Here is a 27,073-nt window from a genome sequence, read left to right on the forward strand (position 1 = left end):
CACAACAGAAGCAGTGCACAACACACTTGTAGGACATGTGCCCTGCCGGCTTTGTCTGTGGATCTCAGTAATTGTTCCCCCCCCCCAAAAAAAAAAATTCCGGAAGGTAAATTTTACAGCCAAACTGGACACTAGCTAGCTACACTGTCTGATATACAACCGCCTAACTAGCTGAAACCTTGCTGCTAACAGTGCCAGTGTCAGGAGCAGCCTCTCTGCACTGCTACAATGTCAAAATGGCGCTAAAAGACGTCCGCTATTTACATAGCTCCCAACTGTCCCTCATTGTGCGGGATTGTCCCGGATTTGAACCTTTGCCCTGCTGTCCTGCACGGGACGCTCTGATCCCGCACCCGCAGACAGCAGGACCGACACGCCCCCTTATGTTAAGCCATGCCCCGGGCCCTTACCCTTCCGTATGGCTGCCTGCTTTCTGTGCACAGGACCTGTGATGAGGTCACAGGAGGGGAGGAGTCAGGGGGTCACATGATCGGGACCTCCGTGGATTGCAGGACTCACTGCCTGTGCTGATTGCCAACTTGCTGCCACATGGTGCTGCAGACGCAGGATGAGGTAAGTATGCTGCCTTGTGTGGGGTCAGGAGGTGTACAGTGTGGATGTAGCAGAGCCGTGTGTGTGAGGTGTACGGAGCGGAGCCGTGTGTGTGTGAGGTGTACGGAGCGGAGCCGTGTGTGTGCGAGGTGTACGGAGCAGAGCCGTGTGTGTGTGCGAGGTGTACGGAGCGGAGCCGTGTGTGTGTGCGAGGTGTACGGAGCTGAGCCGTGTGTGTGTGAGAGGTGTACGGAGCGGAGCCGTGTGTGTGTGAGGTGTACGGAACGGAGCCGTGTGTGTGCGAGGTGTACGGAGCGGAGCCGTGTGTGTGTGAAAGGTGTACGGAGCGGAGCCTTGTGTGCGTGCGAGGTGTACGGAGTGGAGCCGTGTGCGTGCGAGGTGCTATGTGTCGCCATTATATGGTACGAAGTGCTATGTGTCGCCATTATATAGTACGAAGTGCTATGTGTCGCCAATATATGGTATGAAGTGCTATGTGTCGCCATTATATGGTACGAAGTGCTATGTGTCGCCATTATATAGTACGAAGTGCTATGTGTCGCCATTATATGGTGCAAAGTGCTATGTGTTGCCATTATATGGTACGAAGTGCTATGTGTCGCCATTATATGGTGCGAAGTGCTATGTGTCGCCATTATATGGTACGAAGTGCTACAGTATGGAGCATCACGTGCGGTCATTATACAGTATGGAGCATCACGTGCGGTCATTATACAGTATGGAGCATCATGTGCGGTCATTATACAGTATGGAGCATCATGTGGGGCCATTATACAGTATGGAGCATCATGTGTGGTCATTATACAGTATGGAGCATCATGTGGAGCCATTATACAGTATGGAATCATATGCGGTCATTATACAGTATGAAGAATTATGTGGGGCCATTATACAGTATTGAGCATCATGTGGGGCCATTATACAGTATGGAGCATCATGTGCAGTCATTATACAGTATTGAGCATCATGTGGGGCCAATATACAGTATGGAGCATCATGTGGAGCCATTATACAGTATGGAGCATCATGTGCAGTCATTATACAGTATGGAGCATCATGTGCGGTCATTATACAGTATTGAGCATCATGTGCGGCCAATATACAGTATGGAGCATCATGTGCGGCCAATATGCAGTATGGAGCATCATGAACGGCCAATATACAGTATGGAGCATCATGTGCGGCCAATATACAGTATGGAGCATCATATGTGGCCATCATACAGTATGGAGCATCATGTGTGGCCATTATACAGTATGGAGCATCATGTGTGGCCATCATACAGTATGGAGCATCATGTGTGGCCATTATACAGTATGGAGCATCATATGTGGCCATCATACAGTATGGAGCATCATGTGTGGCCATTATACAGTATGGAGCATCATGTGTGGCCATTATACAGTATGGAGCACTGTGTGGCCATTTTTTTTGTTTATAATTATTGTATATGAAACCGTGTGATCAGCAGTGCTAAATGGGTGTGGTTGGGACGTGGATATGGGTGTAACTAATTATGAATGGTGGCCATATACACACATGCAAAAGGAAAGTGCAAATAACAGTAATAGAGTAAGTACAAGTGTATATAATATAATTACCTATGAGCGCTCCTGGAGACCCACCACACCCGACGCGCGTTTCGCAATGAAATGCTTCGTCCTGGACGTCCTGGTGTATATGGCCACCTGGCACGAACATTATGTTATGCTTGTATTTGGACTTTGTCATTACCATACTTGGAGTGTGTTTTCCTGGACAGCCCACCTTTCTTTCCTGTGCTGCGGCTTATTACCTATTACTGTTTATTCTTTTTAATATTTGTTTAATAAAATATACATGGTTTTTATTGACGTTGTGTGAAGGAGGATTTCTTTGGTGCTTTGTAGTTGTTTATTCCCTTCATGGTGTATATATACATAGGATACATATAGGTGTTAATTATGAATGGGTGTGGTCAGGGGCGTGGCCTAAAATGTGTCCCTCTTTCCCATCTTCAAAAGTTGGGAGGTATGTATTTATATGGAGGGACATGTGATTTCAGCAGCCAATGATAAGCTGTTGTGTCAGTACAGGGTGGGTTTTTCCTGCGTCCTGATTGGCTAGCCGCTATACACATAAAGTTGGGGGGTAAAAACCCCCTCCCCTCATCTAACACGTCACAAACGCTCATGAGACACCACCATTATCGTTGTTAAAGTGCGGAAAATACTGTTGTGGGTGGCAATGCAAATATTTTCCCGCCATTTTACCTAATGTTACAGATTTTTAGTGATGTTATGAAACTTTGCTCGGGTTTCCAATCATGAATCAGAATGTGCCATAGTCGGGCTGAATTTATGTTTGACGAAATTCGCGCATGACTTATTATATTCCGCCTACTGCAAAGGATTCTGGGTAAACCAGCTATTCTTTGTATTATGCTGCTTGCAAGTACTTTCCGTTTCAGGAAAGCATCCACTATGTATTCAATACAGTTCGCAAGGCATGACGGGAGGTGTAGGCGTAGATCGGGGTTTCCCCACCAATCACGTGACGCGTTCCCTTGTAAGTTCTCTATTAAACTACAAATCCCATCGTGCCTCAGCCACTTGTTTAGTAGACTGGAGAGGGTTTTTCCGTCGCAAGTCATTTCGGGAAGTGTAGTTTAAAAAAAGTGACAGCCGTTTCCTGGCTATGCTGGCAGGTAAACATGGCGGCGGTGAAGCTGAGTGAGGTGCGGGACCCCAGCGCCCTGTTTGAGGCGCACAGCGCGGAGGAGATCCGGGGACTGGAGAGGAAGGTGCGGGCGGAGATCGAGCAGAAGAAAGAAGAGCTGCGGCAGATGGTGGGGGAGCGATACCGGGACCTGATCGAGGCGGCGGACACCATAGGAGAGATGCGGAGGAGCGCGGGGCTGGTGGTGGACGCGGTGCGGGGGATGGAGCGCTACTGCGGGGCCCTGAGAGCCAAGCCCGGCCCGGCCCCGGGACACCGGGGAGGAGGTGCCGCACAGGTGAGAACACGGCCGACTCTGCTGCATCTGTACAGGGGGGAACACTGCCGGCTCTGCTGCATCTGTACAGGGGGGAACACGACCGGCTCTGCTGCATCTGTACAGGGGGGAACACTGCCGGCTCTGCTACATCTGTACAGGGGCGAACACTGCCGGCTCTGCTGCATCTGTACAGGGGCGAACACGGCCGGCTCTGCTGCATCTGTACAGGGGGGAACACGACCGGCTCTGCTGCATCTGTACAGGGGGGAACACGGCCGGCTCTGCTACATCTGTACAGGGGGGAACACTGCCGGCTCTGCTACATCTGTACAGGGGAGAACACGGCCGGCTCTGCTACATCTGTACAGTGGAGAACACGGCCGGCTCTGCTACATCTGTACAGTGGAGAACACGGCCGGCTCTGCTACATCTGTACAGTGGAGAACACGGCCGGCTCTGCTACATCTGTACAGGGGGGAACACGGCCGGCTCTGCTACATCTGTACAGGGGAGAACACTGCCGGCTCTGCTACATCTGTACAGGGGAGAACACGGCCGGCTCTGCTACATCTGTACAGGGGGGAACACGGCCGGCTCTGCTGCATCTGTACAGGGGGGAACACGACCGGCTCTGCTGCATCTGTACAGGGGGGAACACGACCGGCTCTGCTACATCTGTACAGGGGAGAACACTGCCGGCTCTGCTACATCTGTACAGGGGAGAACACGGCCGGCTCTGCTACATCTGTACAGGGGAGAACACGGCCGGCTCTGCTACATCTGTACAGGGGGGAACACTGCCGGCTCTGCTACATCTGTACAGGGGGGAACACTGCCGGCTCTGCTACATCTGTACAGGGGGGAACACTGCCGGCTCTGCTACATCTGTACAGTGGAGAACACTGCCGGCTCTGCTACATCTGTACAGGGGAGAACACGGCCGGCTCTGCTACATCTGTACAGTGGAGAACACTGCCGGCTCTGCTACATCTGTACAGGGGAGAACACGGCCGGCTCTGCTGCATCTGTACAGGGGGGAACACTGCCGGCTCTGCTACATCTGTACAGGGGGGAACACTGCCGGCTCTGCTACATCTGTACAGTGGAGAACACTGCCGGCTCTGCTACATCTGTACAGGTGAGAACACGGCCGGCTCTGCTACATCTGTACAGGGGGGAACACGGCCGGCTCTGCTACATCTGTACAGGGGGGAACACGGCCGGCTCTGCTACATCTGTACAGGGGAGAACACGGCCGGCTCTGCTGCATCTGTACAGGGGGGAACACGGCCGGCTCTGCTACATCTGTACAGGGGGGAACACGGCCGGCTCTGCTACATCTGTACAGGGGGGAACACGGCCGGCTCTGCTGCATCTGTACAGGGGGGAACACGGCCGGCTCTGCTGCATCTGTACAGGGGAGAACACTGCCGGCTCTGCTGCATCTGTACAGTGGAGAACACTGCCGGCTCTGCTACATCTGTACAGTGGAGAACACTGCCGGCTCTGCTACATCTGTACAGGGGAGAACACTGCCGGCTCTGCTACATCTGTACAGGGGAGAACACGGCCGGCTCTGCTACATCTGTACAGTGGAGAACACGGCCGGCTCTGCTACATCTGTACAGTGGAGAACACTGCCGGCTCTGCTACATCTGTACAGGGGAGAACACTGCCGGCTCTGCTACATCTGTACAGGGGAGAACACGGCCGGCTCTGCTACATCTGTACAGGGGAGAACACGGCCGGCTCTGCTACATCTGTACAGGGGGGAACACGGCCGGCTCTGCTACATCTGTACAGGGGAGAACACTGCCGGCTCTGCTACATCTGTACAGGGGGGAACACGGCCGGCTCTGCTACATCTGTACAGGGGAGAACACTGCCGGCTCTGCTACATCTGTACAGGGGAGAACACGGCCGGCTCTGCTACATCTGTACAGGGGGAACACGGCCGGCTCTGCTACATCTGTACAGGGGAGAACACTGCCGGCTCTGCTACATCTGTACAGTGGAGAACACTGCCGGCTCTGCTACATCTGTACAGGGGAGAACACTGCCGGCTCTGCTACATCTGTACAGGGGAGAACACGGCCGGCTCTGCTACATCTGTACAGTGGAGAACACTGCCGGCTCTGCTACATCTGTACAGTGGAGAACACTGCCGGCTCTGCTACATCTGTACAGGGGAGAACACTGCCGGCTCTGCTACATCTGTACAGGGGAGAACACGGCCGGCTCTGCTACATCTGTACAGGGGAGAACACGGCCGGCTCTGCTACATCTGTACAGGGGAGAACACGGCCGGCTCTGCTACATCTGTACAGGGGAGAACACGGCCGGCTCTGCTACATCTGTACAGGGGGGAACACGGCCGGCTCTGCTACATCTGTACAGGGGGGAACACGGCCGGCTCTGCTACATCTGTACAGGGGAGAACACGGCCGGCTCTGCTACATCTGTACAGGGGAGAACACGGCCGGCTCTGCTACATCTGTACAGGGGAGAACACTGCCGGCTCTGCTACATCTGTACAGGGGAGAACACGGCCGGCTCTGCTACATCTGTACAGGGGAGAACACGGCCGGCTCTGCTACATCTGTACAGGGGAGAACACGGCCGGCTCTGCTACATCTGTACAGGGGGGAACACGGCCGGCTCTGCTACATCTGTACAGGGGGGAACACGGCCGGCTCTGCTACATCTGTACAGGGGAGAACACTGCCGGCTCTGCTACATCTGTACAGGGGAGAACACGGCCGGCTCTGCTACATCTGTACAGGGGGGAACACGGCCGGCTCTGCTACATCTGTACAGGGGAGAACACTGCCGGCTCTGCTACATCTGTACAGGGGAGAACACGGCCGGCTCTGCTACATCTGTACAGGGGGGAACACGGCCGGCTCTGCTACATCTGTACAGGGGAGAACACTGCCGGCTCTGCTACATCTGTACAGGGGAGAACACGGCCGGCTCTGCTACATCTGTACAGGGGAGAACACGGCCGGCTCTGCTACATCTGTACAGGGGAGAACACGGCCGGCTCTGCTACATCTGTACAGGGGGAGAACACATCTTGTGATTGCGACACGGCATCATACCGGGCGCATGATGAAATCGTATCACTCTAATATCGCTGTTAGCAGCAATCTGAGCTCGCTCTGGTTGCAGGTGCCAGCAGTATAATTGCCCGCCCAGGTGTAATATTACGCCCCCGCTGGCATCTTATGGGCAGTGCAGCCCCTGCTAGTGTCTTCTAATGTGTCTCTTATGGACCTGCTGCCGACTTCACATGCAGCCGGTTTTGGCGCCAACATCTGCATCCCATGCGTAGGAATGTGGTGTTTCCTGCTCACTTTACATGGGACTGCTACATATAGCAAAGCATGAGGCACGTCAGAGCAGTCCCATGTAAATGTGCCTTTAGGTGGGTACACGCAGTGATGATCTGGACGTACAATGTTCCCTTTCGCTTCAGTCCCAGGAGCGGTTTTATTGCACGGCCGCCCAGATCAAGCTGCTGCTGGAGATCCCCGAGAAGATCTGGAGCGCCATGGAGTCGTCCCAGTTCCTGCGCGCCACTCAGCTCTACCTCCTGTGCTGCCACCTGCACTCCCTCCTGCAGCTGGACTCCTCCACCTCCCGCTACAGCCCCGTCCTCGCCAAGTTCCCCATACTCATCCGCCAGGTGGCGGCCGCTGGCACCTTCCGGTAAGTACAGCGCCGTCCCTCACCACAGGCCGGGTCTGGTACTGCGGCCTATCTCCAGTAATGTGAATGAAGCCTAGCTGTAGTACCAGGAGCATCCTGTGGGCAGGCGTGGCGCAGTTGGCGGAAGAAGGCGGCCGTATATTTTTCATGTGTGATTTCCATTGTCCCCCTACAGCGCCACCATTCTGCAGGAGAGCAAGTCCCTCCTGAGATGTTCGTCGGCCTCTGACCAGTCGGTGGCGGAGGCCCTCTGCTCCATCATGCTCCTGGAGGACAGCTCCCCGCGACAAGCCCTGGCCGAGTTCCTGCTCGCTAGAAAGGCCGGGATTCAGCAGCTGCTCAACCAGCCGCACCACGGTGAGGGACTCGGCCCCCCACTGCTAGGTTTTATGCAGCACAGAGGATTTCAGAAAATGAGTGCAGCTTGTCCAGTTATGTGATGTAATTAGGGGCTGACAGGACTGGATTAAAGCAGTAGGAACAGGGTCTTTCAGCAGCACAGAGGATTTCAGGAGCGGAGTGTGCTGAGCTGATGGCACGTGGGGATTTCAGTCATGAGGGGGCAGCGCCTGTACAGGAGACAGCGGGGAGCGAAATGATGTTACTGGTTGATGATTTAAGGCGCTAGGTAACTTGGCAGCACAGAGGATTTCAGCAGAGCAGCTGCTAAAATGGAGGCACTGATGAGGATTTTAGTCTGGACTGTGAGTCACGGGGACATGTCCTGTTGGGAGGCAGGGACTCCATTCAGGGACTGATTACTGTGCAGCACAGAGTGTTTCAGCACAGCCCAGAGCAGATCGCGGTCCGCTTACGTGAGCACAGGGCTGCATGTAAGAGCGTCCATCTGCTGAAACACTCTGTGCTGCTTTTGTACTAGTATCGATCTAAGATATCCATCCTTTTTTCTTTTTTTTTTTTTTTTTTCTTCCAGGTTCCAGCATAAAGACCCAGGTGTGTTCCCTGGTGGAGCTGTTGGCAAATACCTTGTACCAGGCCCATGCCCTCTTCTATACGCAGCCCGACGCCGTGGCGGCCGACCCTGCCCTCAGCTGTGGCCTCCTGTTCTCTATGTTAGAGACAGTCACCGCCCAGCAGGCTGGAGGTAAGATGCCCGTATTTCACCAGTGGCATTGCCAGCTCCCCTGCTGAACCTGTGGGGGCGCCCCCTGCCGGCCGACCTGTGGGGGCGCCCCCTGCCGGCCGACCTGTGGGGGCGCCCCCTGCCGGCCGACCTGTGGGGGCGCCCCCTGCCGGCCGACCTGTGGGGGCGCCCCCTGCCGGCCGACCTGTGGGGGCGCCCCCTGCCGGCCGACCTGTGGGCGCGTGCCCTTCCTGTGGGCGCGTGCCCTGCGTCTCATAATCGTTTTTGGCTCTTTACTATTAAAGGGAAAGGCATCAAAGTATTAAGAGAGGAGATGCAGTCCGTCAACTGGTCCAAGCACCTGCCGCCCTCTGTCCTGGACTTCCAGCCCACCCTGCGGACCCTCGCCCGCCCTATAAACCAGGACTATCTACAAGAAACTCTGCAGCAGTGGATTAACTTGTAAGATCCTGTATATATTTAAAGGGGTTGTCCTGGACTTCAGACATTGATTAATGACCAATCCTAAAAGTAGGCCATCAATGTTTATCAGTGGGGGTCCGACACCCAGCACTCCCACTGATCATCTGTTCCCGGTGGTGGCCAAAACTGCTCACACGGCTTAACAGGACCCCCAGTCTCGTTATTGGCCCAGGCCCCCATGAATACTTGTATAGCCTATGACCAAATGTTTGTTGGATAACCCCCTTTAAGAGTGGAAAATCCCTTTAAGGAGGGTGAGGGTAAGGGCGTGTATCTTATGCCATTGTTGTATTTCCGCCAGGTGCAATGAAGACCTAAAATCTGGGATTTCTGCGCTGCTGGTCTACGTGAAGACGCTGAAGGGCCTGGCTGGTATCCGAGACGCCGTGTGGGAGCTGCTGACCAGCGACTCCATGAGCCAGAACTGGGAGAAGGTTTGTCATCGACTGCTGGACCGTCCCATCCGGTTCTGGGAGGACATGATGCAGCAGCTGTTCCTGGACCGACTGCAGGTCGGTGCTCGCTTTGAATGTTATATATCCAGTCATTAGAGACCAATTCCGAGGAGCCTCATTAAAGGGGTTGTCCACTACTTTATGAATTTTTAATAATGGTCAAAAGTCTAAAACAGAAATCTGTACTGGAACTGTGCCGCTCAAGCGTATGGCTGCTGGGGTCCCCTACCGGTCTTATTGGCTGCTGGGGTCTACTGGCTGCTGGGGTCCCCTACCGGGCTGCTGGGGTCTACTGGCTGCTGGGGTCCCCTACCGGTCTACTGGCTGCCGGGGTCCCCTACCGGTCTACCACGGTCCCGGTTCCGGGGAACTGTCAGGTGATGGCTGCAGCCTTGACATTCCTATCGAATAGGAAAAAGCACTCTCTTCTCATCCCAGCGCCCATAGGACAACGGCTGACCTGTGTCATGTACCTCAGTGACATGATGGAAGGAAAGAGGGATCGGGAATATTGGATTTCAATATGCCCAGTTATCATTAGAGATAAGCGGCCACCTGAGGTGTCTGGGAGCTCCTTTTTCTTACGTGTATGGGGGCAGCTTCGTGTATGGACGCCTTTTTAAAGGTTATTGCCAACGTCGGCAGAGTAGGGGGCGGACATGCCCATCCGTTGTAAAGGGGACATCTAGAGATCCATTCTCAGGATCAGTCAGACCCCCAGCAGCGTTTTGCCGACCCTGCGGATGGGGTGACAACTTGCACTAACCCTTTGTAATCTTGACATTTTTTCCTCCCTGTTGCCCAGACTCTGATGAAAGAAGGACTGGAGTCGATCTCTTCAGAGTCGGTGCAGCTGCTGCTCTCCACCCTGCAGGACCTGGAGAAGAACCCGGACTCCCTGAAGCACATCCAACACGAAGGTAACATCTGCTCCTTCCTGTGGTCCGAAAGCCAAAGCGACCTTCCGCCAGACGCCGCCTGGATCAGCGTGGCCCACCGCGGGCCCCAGCGCAGGAGCGGCCTCTCCCTTAAAGCCCAGGCGGTCACTCCTTGCATCCAGAGCTTCTGCCAAGTCATAGACTCCAAACTGAAGGTGAAACTGGAGGACCTGTTCTCCTACCTCCCGAGGGAGGCGCCTGCCGGCGAGCAGCAGAGCCAACCTCTTGGCGGCAGACCCTCGGCTTTCGATCGGTACGGAGATGCCGGCACAGTGCAGGAGATGTTATGCCACCACTGCCTCACGTGCATGCAGCACATCCAGGACTCGGTCAGGACACAGCTGAAATCTGCGGCAGATGCAGAGCCCGCCTATAACGCTGCCATGTGCGGGCATACACTGGGCAGGGTACTGTTCCTGGCAAGGTTGTGCCAGTCATTAAGCGAACTCTGCCCTCATTTGAAGCAGTGCATCTTAGGAAAGTCCGGCGGCATCGAACATACGATAAGGGAGGCTAAGACCACCAAGAAGTCCGGTAAAGGGAGGGCCGCCGACAAGCCGCAAGTCGTCTGCAAGTGGCAGGAGCTGAAAGACAAACTCATAAAACAGTCCCTGGATGCCTACTCCATCTGGAGCGCCACCGTGGTAAAAGTAAGTGGTGGGAGGCAGAAGTGCTTTATAGATCACCATTATAATGACAGTACCCACAATTCTGTAAGCTTCAGAGCTGAACTCTCACAGCAGATCTTGCTTTAGTGTTTTTTTTTTCCTTTATTCTGGGATGTCATTTGCTGCCCCCTTGCATTGTAGAAGGTTTAGAGAGTAACATTTCTCATTTGCACCTTTTTCCCCACAGCACTTGGTACATTCCTTCACGAATACCTTGCTGCAGAGTGCGGCTGGATCAGCACTTGCTACTGCCACCCAGTGGGACGAAATAGAAATTCAGGAAGAAACGGAGGCGGGAAGCAGCGTCACGTCAAAGATTCGACTACCTGGACAGGTGGGTAGTTTTTTAGGATTGAAGCTTTAAACGTCGATCTTAAATCAAATTGGCACAATTATTAAGAGGCACGGCTATTGGTAAATGGGGGAGGGGGAGGGTGTATCTTTGACAATACTGGTGCCAGAAGATGAAATCTGTTATTAGCAGATGTAGATTGGGGCTATAATTACCCCAACTTCTGACATCAATGTGTCCACGGGAGGCCCCACACCTCCCTCTAGACGCTGCTCAGTTTTTCCATCACTATAATATTTGTCTTATAATTCTGCACCATAGAAATGGAGACTTTACTATTGTCGACATTTTTAATGAATACTACATTGTTCCGCAATTGTGAGGCTGAGTACTATGCTTGCTTCCAGCTGAAAAGGACATTGCTCCGCCTACTTTATCTTTTCCAGTTGAATACACACTACAAACAACCTATAAAGTAAAAAAAAATGGCAATAGCCGTGGTGAATTTACACTCTTTGGGATAAAATTGCAAGTAATGAGCAATTTCACTAATATCCTCACTGCTTTTTGTCCACTCCTTGACTTGATCGTAATCTTTGTATTTGTGGTTCCCTTCTGCAGTGCTCCTGGTACGTACAGTCGCTTCTGTTTAATCTGTGCCAAGCGGTCAATAGAGTCGGAGGTCACGCCCTACCCAAGGTGACCTTGCAGGCATTACTGAGGAGCTGCCTGGATGAAGTACTCGGTGCATACGAGAAGCTGTGCCAGGAAGGTTTGGGAAAGGTTTGGTCATATTATATATATTTATGCGATTTACAGTAGTTCTAATACTGTTGGTGGAGCATATGCAGATGCCCCTGCCTAATAAACCATCTGATAACCCAGTTGTAGCACAGCTCAGCTATGCAGAAGATGCCCCTAATGACCCTGCCTAATGAACCATCTGATAACCGAGTTGTAGCACAGCTCAGCTATGCAGAAGATGCCCTTAATGACCCTGCCTAATAAACCATCTGATAGCCGGGTTATAGCTCAGCTATGCTATGCAGAAGATGCCCCTAATGATACTGCCTAATAACCATCTGATAACCAGGTTGTAGCACAGTTCAGCTATGCAGAAGATGCACCTGCCTAATAAACCATTTGGCAACCGGATTGTAGCACAGCTCAGTTCAGCTATACAGAAGATGCCCCTAATAAACCATCTGATAGCCAGGTTGTAGCTCAGCTATGCTATGCAGAAGATGCATGTAATTACCCTGCCTAATGAACCATCTGATAGCCGGGTTGTAGCACAGCTCCGCTATACAGAAAACGCACCTAATGACTCTATCTAATTCAGGAAATACAGATGCACTTATGACCCTGTTTAATAAAAATAAAATAGAATAAAAATGACCAGACCCTCACACGACATTCTCATTGCCCTGACGACCATGTGGTAGCACAGCTCAGTTATTTTATACTCAACTCTGCTATGCATTCAGGAGAGCATGGCCATGAACCACTAATGAAACTTGGAGTGTGTAAATAGTAATGAATATTGGTCACAGTCACTACGTTCACAACCATCAATGGTCACATCATCCATAGAAACAAAAAATTGCCTCTGTCAAGATCTATATCAGGAAGCATGAAGGAGAGCAAGGCAAGGGGGCCTGCAGCACTGAAGAGAAGCAGGGTACTGCTCGTTTAAGGGGGTTTAAGTTGAACTGAATTGCAAACATGGCCATCCTCCTCCATAGATTGTGTCCCGTCAAGCAAAATGAGTAGGGCTAATCTCTAATACCACGTGCAACCTGAGAACAAGTGTGGTGTTGTCTTTGAAAGAATGCAGTCATCTTCTGAATATGCACAGCCTGCCTCCCGCCTGTTCTCTGGGGTGTGCACTCAAAGTTGAATCATGACCTCCTAGACCCGCACATAATTTTTTAACTTTTTTTGCAGAAATCAGCAAATCCCGTCACACAGACCAGAGCTCTGCAGCTTCTATTTGACCTCCGCTACCTGTGCCTGGTCCTCGGCTCCCGTGCAGAAGATGGAAAGAGTGGTAAAACGAAGCCAGACTCCAGGTATGTTACTGGTGACGGGGTGTTGTCATAGGATTATTGCATAGTCCGATTTGTCATGGGATTGCGGTTACGTTGCAGAATTCAGCACATTGCCGATCAGCTGGAGGGCCGCATCGATCCATTCGATTTGGACGTCTTCACCCCACACCTGAATGTGAACCTAAACCGTCTGGCTCAGAGGACGTCAGTAAGTGGTTCGTGTGCTGTGTTATAATCCGGCATCAGGTGGATCTGACTCTGGATTATCAAATGGACATGGATAGAGATGGTGAAGATTGATTTTTCAGGACCTGGTCCAGTGGTCACCTGACGGGAGCCCTGAGAACCACCTCCTACATGATGTTATCCATGGCTCGGCTTGATGCATCTTCATGTGAGTCACACCACAATGATGACGTCGGGCCAAGCCGGCTAATCAGATGTAGAGCCATGGATGCTGTCAGATAAGAGGCAATTCTCGGGGCTCCTATCCACCGACCAGATCACTTTTGTGCCCGCTGCACCGGGTCCTGCAAATCTATTATCACCATCCCTAGTCATGGACCTGACTGTCGTCACATGACGGAGGAGGCGCAGTCTTAGGAGTTACTCCCTTTCTTGTTGCAGGTCCTATTTGGGTTACTCACAGGAGCTGAAAACCAGTTCATCAGCAGAAGTTCCACGCTGGGGGTCCAGGAGACGCACAATGTGCTGCCATTGGCATCCAGCCAGATACGGTAATGGCCACAATAGATGTGTGGGAATGGAGTCTGACCACAGAAGTCAACGGAAAATAGTGCACCTGTTGTGGTTGTGCACTCATTGATGTGAAGCAAGACACTGAAATAGTATTTAATCTCAAGTTTTGTCCACAAATAAAAAATCTCCACTTTTCTGCTCCCGAATATCTTCCTCCAAACCCAGAGAGAAAATCTGCAGCAGATCTGTCACACGTGATCACAGCCTTGGAGCAATTTATGATGTCTGCAAGCAGCAGTCCCTGGGATCTGCTGTCTAGTCCGTTACCTGTTATCTAGTCCCTGGGATCTGCTCTCCAGTTCGTTATCTAGTCCCTAGAATCTATCTAGTCCCTAGGATCTACTATCTAGTCCCCTGGATCTGCTCTCCAGCTCATCTAGTCCCTGGGATCTGCTCTCCAGCCCGTTATCTGTTATCTAGTCCCTGGAATCTGCTGTCCTGCCCGTTATCTAGTCCCCTGGATCTGCTCTCCAGCTCATCTAGTCCCTGGGATCTGCTCTCCAGCCCGTTATCTATTATTATTTATTTATATAGCACCATTAATTCCATGATGCTGTACATGAGAAAAGGGGTTACATACAGGGTTGTAGATAACGTTAACAGTAAACAAATTTACAATGACAGACTGGTATAGAGGGGAGAGGACCCTGTCCTTGTGGACTTAAATTCTACTGGGTTATCTAGTCCCTGGGATCTCCTCTCCAGCTCATTATCTATCTAGTCCCTGGGATCTTCTCTCCAGACCGTTATCTAGTCCCTGGGATCTGCTCTCCAGCTCATTATCTGCTCTCTAGTCCCTGGGATCTCCTCTCCAGCTCATTATCTATCTAGTCCCTGGGATCTTCTCTCCAGACCGTTATCTAGTCCCTGGGATCTGCTCTCCAGCTCATTATCTGCTCTCTAGTCCCTGGGATCTGCTTTCCAGCTCATTATCTGCTATCTCGTCCCTGGGATCTGTTCTCCAGCTCATTATCTGCTATCTTGTCCCTGGGATCTGCTCTCCAGCTCATTATCTGCTCTCTATTCCCTGGGATCTGCTCTCCAGCTCATTATCTATCTAGTCCCTGGGATCTTCTTTCCAGCCCGTTATCTAGTCCCTGGGATCTGCTCTCGAGTTCATTATCTGCTCTGTAGTCCCTGGGATCTGCTCTCCAGCCTGTTATCTAGTCCCTGTGATCTGTTCTCCGGCCCGTTATCTAGTCCCTGGGATCTGTTCTCAGGCTCATTATCTGCTCTCTACTCCCTGGCATCTCCTTCCTCCCTTGCTGCGATATACTTCTGTATTTGTCAGGAAATGTGCCAACCACAAAGACGACCAGGTGCATCTCCTGCTGCCGTTCTGTCTGTGACTGAAAAGTGACTTATGGGCTTGTGTTTTTTAGGTTCGGGCTGCTTCCTCTCAGTATGACGAGCTCACGGAAGTCACTGAGCAGAACCGTGGAAGAGGCGAGAACACAGGTGAGCGCTGCCCCAGTGCACGTGTGCGATATATGCTCTGCCCTATGGGGCACCCATCTTGTGCCCTTCTGCACAATCTTTTGGTCTAGAACTTAGTATTAGATGGGGACAGATGGCACCCAGTGCATTCAATCTTTGAGATAATTAGGGCCGTGGCTGCCCCCATCGATGGAATATTGATGGCCCATGCCAAGTAAATGCTATCCGTTATTAGTTTTCTATAGCGATGCAAAATGATGGCTCTCAACATGATTGAACAGCCATGGCATGCTGAGAGTTGTAGTCCTGCCTAACATCCAAGATGATTAGACTAAAGTTCCTAGGAGGGCTAGTCTCTGTTCCCCCTGGGGCAGTGCAGCGCTATTGAATTTTGAAACTTTTTTTTCCTACTCCTGTGAATTATCTTCTAGCTGTTAGCGGACCACATCCTGCTCTAGATGTCTGCACCGCGAGGGCGGGAGCCTGGTGTGTAAGCGGCTGAAGGGTTGTGATGTGTCTTGCAGTGAATTGCGTTTATATAAGTGCATGTCAGGGAGAACCCATGAGGATAAATAACGGAGCTGGTTCTCCCTCATATGTGCTCTGTAATATCTCCACCACGTGCTTGTGGTGCATAGGGGTCCGAGACTGTGCCAAAATAGTCATGGGTGGCAGCTGAAGATATTCTACTGGTAGAGTCAGTGTGTACATACATTACTGATCCTGGGTTACATCCTGTATATACTCCAGAGCTGCACTCACTATTCTGCTGGTGCAGTCACTGTGTACATACATTACTTATCCTGTACTGATCCTGAGTTACATCCTCCATTATACTCCAGAGCTGCACTCAGTATTCTGCTGGTGGAGTCACTGTGTACATACATTACTTATCCTGTACTGATCCTGAGTTACATCCTGTATTATACCCCAGAGCTGCACTCACTATTCTGCTGGTGCAGTCACTGTGTACATACATTACATTACTTATCCTGTACTAATCCTGAGTTACCTCCTGTATTATACTCCAGAGCTGCACGCACAAGTTATTAGAATCAATCCTTTTTAGGTTAATTGCAGGAAAAACACCCGTTTTTGAGTAATTCAATGGTGAAAAATGTTGAGAAATGACATGCCGCCGGTTATTTTTTGCATAAATCTTGGAACTCAAAAATACTCCACGTGTACATAACACTTCAGGTTTCTCATTCGCTTATCAGGCATCAGGATTGCTTCAGGTTTATCTAGAAAATCTGCAATGTGTGCACACAGCCTTACCCCTTTCCAATAATACCATGCATGTCGGGTGCCGGTGTAGGTTGCCGTCTCAACAGCAGATGCGGGCTGTATTACACAGCTGGCCTCATTTTGTAACAGCAGCAAATAGACCCTGCTCAGATTACTGCTGTTTAACCACTTAAATGCAGCTGTGAGTCACTTAAATGATGTGATTGCTGGTGGGCATCCAGCTCCCATCTTACTCCTACAATGTGATTGGGGGTCACAAGCCCAATAGTTGCTGCGCCTCTTGGATTTTACCGTTGCATGAGACTTTGCAGTGTGATTGTACCCCAGCACATCGGAGCCCATGTTTCCAGGGGTCCCAGAGAGTCGCACTCTGGCTTTGCTTGCACCAGTTTCGATAAATCTCCCAGATGACGAGTTATACTATTGTTTTTCTTCCTGATCCGTGCAGGTGACCGCAACTGTCCCGAAAGCTCAAGAGGACACATTCAGACCGGGGTCTTTATTCAGACAACTGGCAACGCAGGACGACGACACGCAGGCCCCGTCCCTCTTCAAACTGGGGTGGCTGTCCAGCATGACTAAGTGACCCCACCACCCGCACTAAAGAACTGACACATTCGAATAAAGTGGCATTTTGAGCAAATTAAATAACTTTTATTGTGCAACAATCCCAGTTTGTATTGCCTGTGTTTCCACCTCATAATTCAGGATCATGTTGGAGCAAGATACAAAACTTCCTCGCAGTCTCCTCCGGCAGCAAAATAAAAATAATAATGTAAACCACACAGACGACCATGTCTTCAAAATAAACTGCAGGTGGTCATCTGCCAGAAGGGCAGGTCCGGAGCTCTGATAGCGAGTGACCCTTTATAGTTACATTTAATGAGGAAACCAGTCCTAACAGCAAGCGACCGTTCATTAGATCAGGCAGATATCCTGGCCAATTTCCCATCATGGACACCTTGGGTTTGGCTGCTGAGTGGTTTACAAGAGTGGTCTGTCTTCTTTATACAGGGATGAATATAGTATTGTAACTCTTAACCAGTCATTGGAGCGGAGCTGCAATACTACACGACCTGAAGATAGAAATGGCGCTGTTTAACCAGTTTAATACCTGTCCAAGTTCCTTTCCAAGGTGACATTAGACTGGGGCCACACTGCTACCTTGTAGTACCCCAGGAGTCGCTGCTATATTGCAGCCCAATACAAGTGAATAGGGTCGCATTGCGACCCCTGAGGGTACTGCAAGTATCTTGCTTGTTGGGGGTCAGACTGTGACCCAAAGCCCTGGTATTGAGCCGTGATGTAGGGGCAACACATAGCCAAATTTGGTCACAGCGAAAGTCGCCGTAGTCCCTGCCTGACCAACGCAAATTCTGCCCCACTTTTGGGCTGGTACATTAGCACTTAATGAATTTTTTTTTTGCTCCCCTAATGCAGATGCATATAGACCCTATCCTTATTAATAATCGGAGAGCAGGGGTCCGGCTGCTATATCATGCCACCACAGCCTTTTGGAGTTGACCCTTCATAGTCTCAGGCTGGGACTAGACGGCATAGTTTGCAGTCCATATACATAACCAAGATGCCCAGACTGAGCGCAGGTCAGACATGAACGTGTCTGAGGCTCCAGGTTTGGGCTAGAACAGTATGGGCACTGAGTTTGTACATAGACCATGATATACACTATTTCTGCCCAATCTATCGGCAGGTTGGTATAAATCTATGTATTTCCTGACGAGACATCTCCTTTCACTTCTGCCGAGTGCAAAATATAGGAATTTTTTTTTACATTTTGTTTCTTGAGAAATGGAGGCGATCAATGGCTTTTTACCAATGTAGCACCAAAGAGAAGGAGTGCAAGCCATGGGGCAAGTAACCACCATGGGGCCGTACAGCATGTCTCTGTTGGGGCCGGACGGTTACTGAACCATGCATGCTACTTGCCGGGCATTGTACGGTTGCTTGCCCGGTGTGCAGACATGTCAGATCGGGCACAACCCTTTTAATAAAAGGTGGTAAGTAAATAGCCTAGCCAGTCTTTCACAGGGCGCCTATGGCACTACGAGGTGTCCCTCTGATAAAAGCACCATTTGTGCTCTTGAGATCAGACACTATATGGCGGCACTGCTCTGTGAATGAGGCATGAAAGGGGTGATCCAACATCGCTCAGGTTGCGAGAGGAGCTGATGGCATGGATGGTGACTTGCTAGGTATTGTGCACCAGTTATATAAAACAGACACATGCACAATATCTGACAGGCAGCCATTGCCTCCACAGCAGTCACTGGATAAAATGGTCAATGCATCTAGAAAGTTGCTGTGGGCAACTGTCAGTGTTGCATTCCCCGATGGCTGTGGAGGTTTAATGCCACAAATGACCAGGCTCTGCCATCCTTTCGGTAAACAGCTCAATTTTTATATTTATGATCAGTTCTTAATCAGAAAACCATAAAAAAAAAAAAAAAAAGGACTTGGGGGTAAAGGTGTGATTAATGTAGGGAGAAGAGAACATAGAGGCAACCAAACCCTCTGTAACATCAGGCTTCAGTGCCAGGAGACCCACTGTCTGCTCGTCCTTGCCCCCCTGACCACAACACTTCTTTACAGCCAAAAAGCTGTGGCAGCACCAGTGCTAGGATTTGCCAACATCACATCCCGACCGTCACAGGTCAGAAGAATCAAAAATAAGCTCCCTGGTGTGCCACGGGGTGACCCTTCTGCCACGCAAGGCAGTAAGAGAAGCGATGGAAGCTCTGGTCCAAGACAAAAGTCGCTTTTTGTTCCATTGCTCCTGCAATCTGAGAAATGGAGGTGGAGCCAAGCGAGTGTATTTACAACCCCCCTAAAAAAAAAAAGGTGCTAATGAACGGGAAGAGGGGGGAATGAAGGAAAAAAAACAATACAAATTAAATATACACAACTAAATGCACATGGCAAGATGGCATCTCAGTTTCCTTGTCCAAAGAATCTCCAACAACAACAAAAAAATGGCGCCTCCGTGCCGCCAGAATGGGGCTGAATTGAGCCTAGTAATAATCTGTTAACTTGGGTAACGAGTTTGAAACAACTGAATAAAGCTGCCGGGCAACTGGTTGTACATGAGGGCTGTAATATTGGCATGAGATACAGTTTTCTGGGTAGGATCCATGGCTGGCAGGTCAGGACGAGGGGCAGCCCCGCTGTTGTAGACTGGAGAAATGCGCTTCCTTTAAGATCTGGTTGATGTGCACATAGGGTCCTTGATTTAGCGCCGACTGCTCTGGAACGGAGACTGGCTGTGGTGTAGCAGGGCCCGATCCGGCCATGGTCTGGGGATTCTCAGAGCCGCTGCTTCGATCCAGGCTCCCGTTACTGCTGTCGCTCCCTAAAGACTAAAAGAAAGTGAAAAAAAATAAATCACAATGTTTGGGAAAAATTACTGCACCCAAATCAGAAAAAGGTGATAGCAACAGCCCATGGCGGAGCTGACTCAGATTATACATCTCCCTGAAGGTGCTGGTTTATCTTGTGGAGAGTCTTTAAGGGCCTGATGGGAAAATTATGCAAATAAGCTATCAAGAGGGAAAAAAAAAACTCTCTAGTGCCACCTATAGGCACCAGGTTACTTCACCAGAACCCTGTCAGGTTTTTAAACTCGGCCCCTAACTAATGGGATAGCCACCGATACAGGCAACTGTAGTCCGATTTTGCTTTTGGAGGAAGCCCCCAACGCCCCACTACATTGTTTGGTGACACTTGCAGACGAGATGCCATCACTATATGGAGCGGGCACAGTTGTGGGGTTCCCATGGGATGTGGCAAGCTCAGAACAATCTCTAGCCGCATGACCTGTGGGTAAAGTCTCTGTGGAGCCCCAGCCTAACATCCACACAAACCTGGGTTACTCCTTGACGAGTTTTTTTTTTTTTTTTCACACCTTGGTTCAGTTTTAATCCTGTCCAGAGTTGAAGACCTGAGTCATGGAGAGAAAGGGGGGTGCTGGGCACAACCCAACACATCTTGGCAGCAGTCACAGAAGGCCTCTGACACAACAAGTGAGCCTAACGCCCAGTCAGAGGCCTCCTGTGAAGATGGAAGGGCCGAATAAGGTGATGGGTGTGGTGCCAGAAGGGGGTGCACAGAGAATCGGAGGAGATGAGGTTTTTGTTTTCCCAGCCACTGACTGAGGAATGTGTTTGCAGCTCCTTCACTTCCACAAGAGAAATATGCCAGATCACTAACTGCACCTACAAGTTTCCTCACTTTCCACCATGCTTAAATGCCCTTACAGTTTTGGCTCTACTTAAACTTACTTCGCCTTTTCCATCCCCCAATACACAAATATTGGTGTCTCCTGCCCTCCTACCCCCACCTGACCTCATCTGCTGACCTACTCCTTAACCTCAGATCCCTCCTTCTAAAAACAAATCAGGCGCTGTCCTTCCCTCACCTCCACGCCCTCACTCTGCTTCTCCTCCTCACTGTTGATGACATACCAACTAATACTGGACCTCCACAGCTAATAAACCCAATTTATTTATTTCTCCATCCTATCACCCGCCCATTCGTCTCAGCCTCATCAAAATATGGCTGAAGCCCTCCGACGCAGCGCCCCCTCTTGCACTGTATTATGGTGGTTTTCACTGGACCCACACTCCTCTCCCTGGTAATAAACATGGTGGAAGTGTTGGCCTTCCCCAGTCCAACAACTGCACCTTCAACCTAATCCCACTTCTACCCTCCCTTCTTTTGAGGAGCACTGCGCCATAGCCGCTCTCCCGCCAAGAGAGCTACGCCATAGCCGCTCTCCCTACATCATAAACCCTGCAGGTCCTGCCATAACCTTTATCGACCACTTCTCTATAAGGCCTCTACATTTTCTCTCTGCTGAGATTCCCATCATCATCATGAGTGACTTCAAAATCCCCTTCTCACACCCACCAGTCGGCAGCGTCCAAACTCATCACTTGCTTCACCCTTCGGTCATATACAATGGTCCTCCGTATCCATCCACACAGACTGACATCTCAGACCTTTTCTTCACCCGCCTGTCAACCATCTACTTACTGTCTCAGCCCTGTCCTCTCCACTTGTCCCCCAAGTCCAGCAGTTAGGTTTCTGCAGGACTATTGGACCGTTGTTCACCATATCCTCACTTCATGAAACAGACACCGTTTTCTGCAACGCCACACTGGCAGCAGCTACTGATTTGTTTGCATACATACATACATAGTAAAGGGCAAGGAATCAATAGACAACCCTGGCAAACAAACCTCACAAAAAAAGCTTCGGCAAGTGTCCAGGGTTGCAAAGCAGTACTGGAAGAAAATGCAGCAAGCAACTTTCATATTCAAGTCGGCCCTCACCTCTGCTAAGCAGGACAACTTTACAAGCCTCAGGTCTTCTCTATCCCACAACCATAAACAGTTATTCAACTCCCTCCTCCGCCCACCACTGCCCCCTCCGACCTCATCTCTGCAGAAGACTTTGTTAGACACTTCAAAAACAATTCAGACAAGTCTTTACTGTTCAACCACCACAAATCCTCCACATAACAGGCCCATAACCTTCCTCCCCACCTCACTGAAAGTGAGCTTACTCATCTGGTCTCCACCTCACCACTTGTGCAGTTGACCCTTACCCATCCCACCTTCTTGCTCACCCCAGCCCTAACATCTGGTACCTTCCCTTCTGCTTTCACACATGCCACAATCACACTTTTTCAGAAGAAACTTTCCCTCAACCCAACCTCTATGTCCAGCCATCACCCTATATTGCTGCTCCCGTTCACCTCAAAAACTCCTTGAATGTCCATGCTGAACTTTCATCTAACTCGCTCTTTGATAACCCACAATTCGGTTTCCATCCCCACCACTCCAATGAAACTGCCCTGACAAAAATTACTAACGACTTAAGGCCCCGTCACACATAGCGACGCTTGAGCGATTCCGACAACGATACGACCTGTCAGGGATCGCTCAAGCGTCGCTATGTGGTCGCTGGTGAGATGTCACACAGTGCGATCTCCCCAACGACGCAGCAGCGATGCGGCGAACTGTAGCGATCTGTAGAACGATGCTATTTCATGATGATTCAATGGGACGTCCTGTCAGCGAGGTCGTTGGTAAGGTGTCAAACACAGCGATGTGTGCTACCCAGCGGGACCTCAACGATCAAAAAATGGCCCAGGCCATTCCGACACGACCAGCGATCTCACAGCAGGGGCCTGATCGCTGCTACGTGTCACACATAGCGAGATCGCTACTAAGATCGCTGTTGCGTCACAAAACTTGTGACTCAGCAGCGATCTCGCTAGCGATCTCGCTGTGTGTGACGGGGGCTTTACTGCCAAAACTAACAGACAATTCTCTATACTCCTCCTTCTAGACCTGTCCTCTGCCTTCAACATTCAACTAATGCCTTCTACTACAGTCTCTCCTCCTTTGGTGGGAAAGACGTTGCCGTCTTATAATACTCATAACTTTCCAACCGAACATTTAGCATCTCCCATGCTACCTCTTCATCCCTGCTCAGTGGTCACAATGCAATGTCCTGCTCAGGGTTCAAGATGCAGTGGGGGGATGCTAACTTCCTCAGCAGTCACAATGCAGAGGGGGGAGGGTTATGCTAATCTCCTGCACAGAGGTTACAATGCAGGGGGGGGGATGCTAATCTCATGCACAGTGGTCTTGCCACATGGAGGGGACACTTACCTCTGCCTCGGCCTCCCAGTCCTGGAATGTTTGGCTCCTGTTGCTCCGTTTAGTCTGTGGGAGCTGGGAGACATCATTGTTTCGCCGTCTCTTTCTAAAAATGGAAATATAGAGATAATCATGTCAGTGAAACAGCAGTTCTACAGAAAACGCTGCACGTAGACAGTGCAGCCTCAGGCTTTGGGCCTGTTACTTTTTAGTAAAGGCTTTTTGCTGGTGGCCATTCTCAGGTCCTGCGGCTCAGCTCCCGTTCACTTCAATCAGGGATATCCGGCAGCGTACTGTGCGCACACTACCACTGCGACTGCCGACCTGTCCGAGGTGGACGCCACATGTAGAATCCCACAAAGACACCTGGTAATACATGGCCATATCTAGCCGTACACATACGGCGTATCGATTGCTTTCTGTTATCGGCCACTTCAAATCTAAGCCTCTAGCTAGAGAAAAGCCATGACACACACTGCTGCAACGGCAAACAAATCTAGAACTAGACAGACCTGTATGATCTCACCGTTTTGTGTACACAGCTCTTAGGCAGACCTATGCATTTCCATGGTACAAGCTACAAATAGTGTTATCCAGTTTGTTTTTCCAGTGACCCTACTGGCACGCGGAAATGTTCAGCCATACCCGCGCCTTTGTCTGCTCTGCAGCTTTGGCCTGTAGTATCCAGGAACCCGATGACGGACCTGGCATCAAAACAGACTGGCGCTAATACACCGCCACCTCGTGTACCACCCTGTACTGTAATATGAGGGTGTAATCCAGGGTAAGGGGATGAGCCCTGAACTCCTGACTCACTACAAAGTTTAGGAACTTAAAAGGGATAGTCCACAGTAGATGACTTTTTTTCTCACATAAATAAATAAATAGTATTTGAGGCTAAAAACTTGTTTCACAATTGGGTTTCATGATAAATTTTGCACCGTTTATGAACTATAGCCTCTCTGCCTACTGTACTTTGCAGAATGAGTCAACCGAAAACCCAGTCAGCGAGCTCATCCTGGCGAAAAGAGGTTAACTCTTAGCTGTTTTCTTCACTTCGCTGATTGAAGACCACCTCAAAAATTGAATATGCTGGAAACCAACATCTGTAAATATTAATTTGTAATGGAATCCAATGGTAAAAATGATTTTTGGCCCTAAATACATGAATTTAATAATAATAAAAAAAATAATTTTGTTCATAAAAGGTGGATGCCCCCCTTAAAGGGCAATTCAGAGCAAAGGCATTTAATGGCAAATGTTTGGCAGGTGGGACCCCCAAAAACTGAGGACACAAGTCTGGTAATCCCCCTCCCCCTATTGCAACTGGAGCCGAGGGCAAGTTTAGCAGCATGATCACGTCCTGCTGGAATTTGTAGTGTCACAGCGGTGTCAGATTGCAGAATATCTCCAGTGCGGCTGTCACCGTGACTCAGTAATATCCAAACATAAACGCAAACTGCTGATTACACCCAAATTAGTGGGGGGTTATAATAGACAGGGGAACTCCAGTCAAAAACAGCTGAGGAACGCCATAGCTTTGGGCCACAATTTCACGCAGCGCTTGTAAACCAAGGAAAATGTCTATTTTCAGAAATCTAGTGTAGAAACCATATGCAAATGAAGCAGGAAGTGCACTGGGGGCGTGTTATATACTTGGATATTTACTGATACGCCCCCAGGGCACTTCCTGCCTGATTTGCATATAGTTTCTACACTATATTCCTGATGACCGACATCAGATCTCTGCAAAAAAAAGAGGATTATTTGGGGAGAGGAGCACCTATACAGCCATGCCACTACTTTCATACATAACACAGTGCTGCCGACTGGATCCCTTTAAGTGGTGAGAACAAGAGTGAATTTATACAAGAAATACAAGACTTCATTTCTTAACTGTAAAGTGCCGCGGAATATGATGGCTCTATATAAATAAAAATTATTATTATTATTATTATTATTTCTGACCTGCTATCAGGCAACATCTGGGACTCTGGCGTCCGGCTGTGCCGGGATCCTCTCCTGATGATGAAGGGTGGGAACTGGGTCCCACAGTAATTAAGTGGGGGCTGCTGTCCACTGCGATTTCTCCGCTGCTTAGTGCACGCTAGGAAAGAAAAAAAAATTAGATTAAAAATATATATATATTTTTTAGATCAAATATACAATGTCACATGATAAACTGCAACTGCCAAAAGGTGAAACCCACCTATAGCGCGGGGCACCTGGGGCAGACAACAGAGGTCTAATGGATTAACCCTAAAAAACACCCACTACCTTCTCCAATGAGTAACAAAAAGCCTCCTCATGCTGCTGGCAGCATTTCTGCCCTGAGCCACTCTGGTGGTGACTGGACTGAATTCCCACCCCACCCCCCAAAGGAGAAACAAAAAAACAAAAAAAACACCCACACTGGCTTAAGGTCATTTAACTCCTTCCCCTCCAATCAGAGCGATCACATGCCACCAAAGGTCCTTGTTACTCCTGTGAAGTGGGGCCATGATTTTCACTACACACTCCAATACTCCTGCGATTGCAGGTTTGAAACCCCTCAGGAGACGCAAAAATAGCAAATAAAAAAGTGTAATATATAATTATAGATACTAATTAACTGCACTCTGAGATCAGACTAGAGATTATATATATATAGTTTTAATGATAAATACAATACTAATAAAAATACAAATAAATAATAATCAGACCCTCTGCAATATATTAAAAAGCAAAAAGAGGCCCTCGCACAGTTTTATGTGCGCAGAGATAAAATAAAAAAAAAATAAATCGGTAGTTATAGGGTTAAAAAGCGACTCCTTACACACTGGTTAGATCTGGGACCAGTCTTTAGGCCCACGACCCCTGTGGCTCAGTCTGGCAGTCTCATCTACTAGCCACCAGGGTAAAATCAGTGGCCAGAAGCCATTTAACCCCTTGCTGCCACCTCTAGTCCAGTCTCCTGGCACCAGGCCGAGTATAAATAACAACAGAAGTCATAGACCATGATTCGGCCATTCTGCGACTGGTAGTTCCACACCCACAGTATAAAGGAGCGGCGCCCCCCTTACCTGAGCCGTCCTCTAGGCTCTGTCTCCCCGAGGCTGCGGCCCCGGCCTCTCCCCCTGCAGTGCATACTCCTCACACACAGGCCCCGCCGGCCTCTATGCTCCAAACCATAGCTGCAGCCGGATACAGGCCCCTGTGACGTCATGACGCAACCCTTTAAGAACGCTTCTATTGGCCAATAAGGACGCGAGCTCAGAAGTGTCGCCAGTCTGGGCGAAGAAGGCGGCCATTTTAATGGTTTGACAAAAAAAACTACTTTGCTCTAAAAACATTTGTTTCCGCTGCATGGATGGTTTTTTTTAGATTATAATATCACACTGATAATGATACAAGTATATGGAGAGCAGAGCCAACCATAGCAACCAATCCGAATTTTGCTTTTATTTATTTTTTTCAAGAAATGAATTGAAAATTAAACAAGGATTCCGACTGGTCGATCTTGGGCAACATACCTGAGACTGTCAGCGTTACACGGTAGATACGTGATGTACATTTGTCTACCGCCTCTACCAACATGGCGCACATAGCCATCTTGGAGGCTCCAGCCAATCACAAAACACTAAACTGCCACGTGATCCTTCTCGTCGCCTCATGCGTCTCCATTTTGTTGGAGTATATACGTGATTTTCTCCTTTTATTTTAAAGTACGTGTAC

General features: G+C 49.8%; 2 protein-coding genes across 2 annotated transcripts; one reads left to right on the forward strand and one right to left on the reverse strand.

Moving 5' to 3' along the window:
• Nucleotides 1-534: 534 nt before the first annotated feature.
• Nucleotides 535-17,344, forward strand: COG1 (component of oligomeric golgi complex 1). Its single transcript, XM_069750721.1, has 15 exons — nucleotides 535-573; nucleotides 3,260-3,568; nucleotides 7,029-7,261; nucleotides 7,437-7,618; nucleotides 8,196-8,366; nucleotides 8,651-8,807; nucleotides 9,130-9,340; nucleotides 10,089-10,871; nucleotides 11,077-11,223; nucleotides 11,803-11,964; nucleotides 13,129-13,253; nucleotides 13,332-13,440; nucleotides 13,860-13,969; nucleotides 15,374-15,449; nucleotides 17,125-17,344. The coding sequence occupies exons 1-15, from the start codon at nucleotides 550-552 to the stop codon at nucleotides 17,260-17,262; spliced, it is 2,937 nt and encodes a 978-aa protein (XP_069606822.1). The 5' UTR covers nucleotides 535-549; the 3' UTR covers nucleotides 17,263-17,344.
• VCF1 (VCP nuclear cofactor family member 1) lies at nucleotides 17,304-26,555 on the reverse strand. Its single transcript, XM_069750723.1, has 4 exons — nucleotides 26,422-26,555; nucleotides 25,328-25,466; nucleotides 23,372-23,465; nucleotides 17,304-20,050 (listed from the first exon to the last, which is right to left on the reverse strand). Exons 2-4 carry the CDS (start codon nucleotides 25,342-25,344, stop codon nucleotides 19,838-19,840), a joined length of 324 nt encoding a protein of 107 aa, XP_069606824.1. The 5' UTR covers nucleotides 25,345-25,466; nucleotides 26,422-26,555; the 3' UTR covers nucleotides 17,304-19,837.
• Nucleotides 26,556-27,073: the final 518 nt, after the last annotated feature.

Source organism: Ranitomeya imitator, chromosome 2 (assembly GCF_032444005.1).
Source record: "Ranitomeya imitator isolate aRanImi1 chromosome 2, aRanImi1.pri, whole genome shotgun sequence".
NCBI lineage: Eukaryota > Metazoa > Chordata > Amphibia > Anura > Dendrobatidae > Ranitomeya > Ranitomeya imitator.

Bases quoted from the DNA above. Each gene is read 5' to 3' on its own strand.
- COG1 (XM_069750721.1), top strand. From the start codon at position 550: ATGGTGCTGCAGACGCAGGATGAG. The intron at 3,569-7,028 runs GTGAGAACACGG...CTTTCGCTTCAG, and splicing joins GGGGAGGAGGTGCCGCACAG to TCCCAGGAGCGGTTTTATTG. The intron at 13,441-13,859 runs GTAAGTGGTTCG...TTCTTGTTGCAG, and splicing joins GTCTGGCTCAGAGGACGTCA to GTCCTATTTGGGTTACTCAC.
- VCF1 (XM_069750723.1), bottom strand. The intron at 20,051-23,371 runs GTAAGTGTCCCC...ACTTTCTTTTAG, and splicing joins ACTGGGAGGCCGAGGCAGAG to TCTTTAGGGAGCGACAGCAG.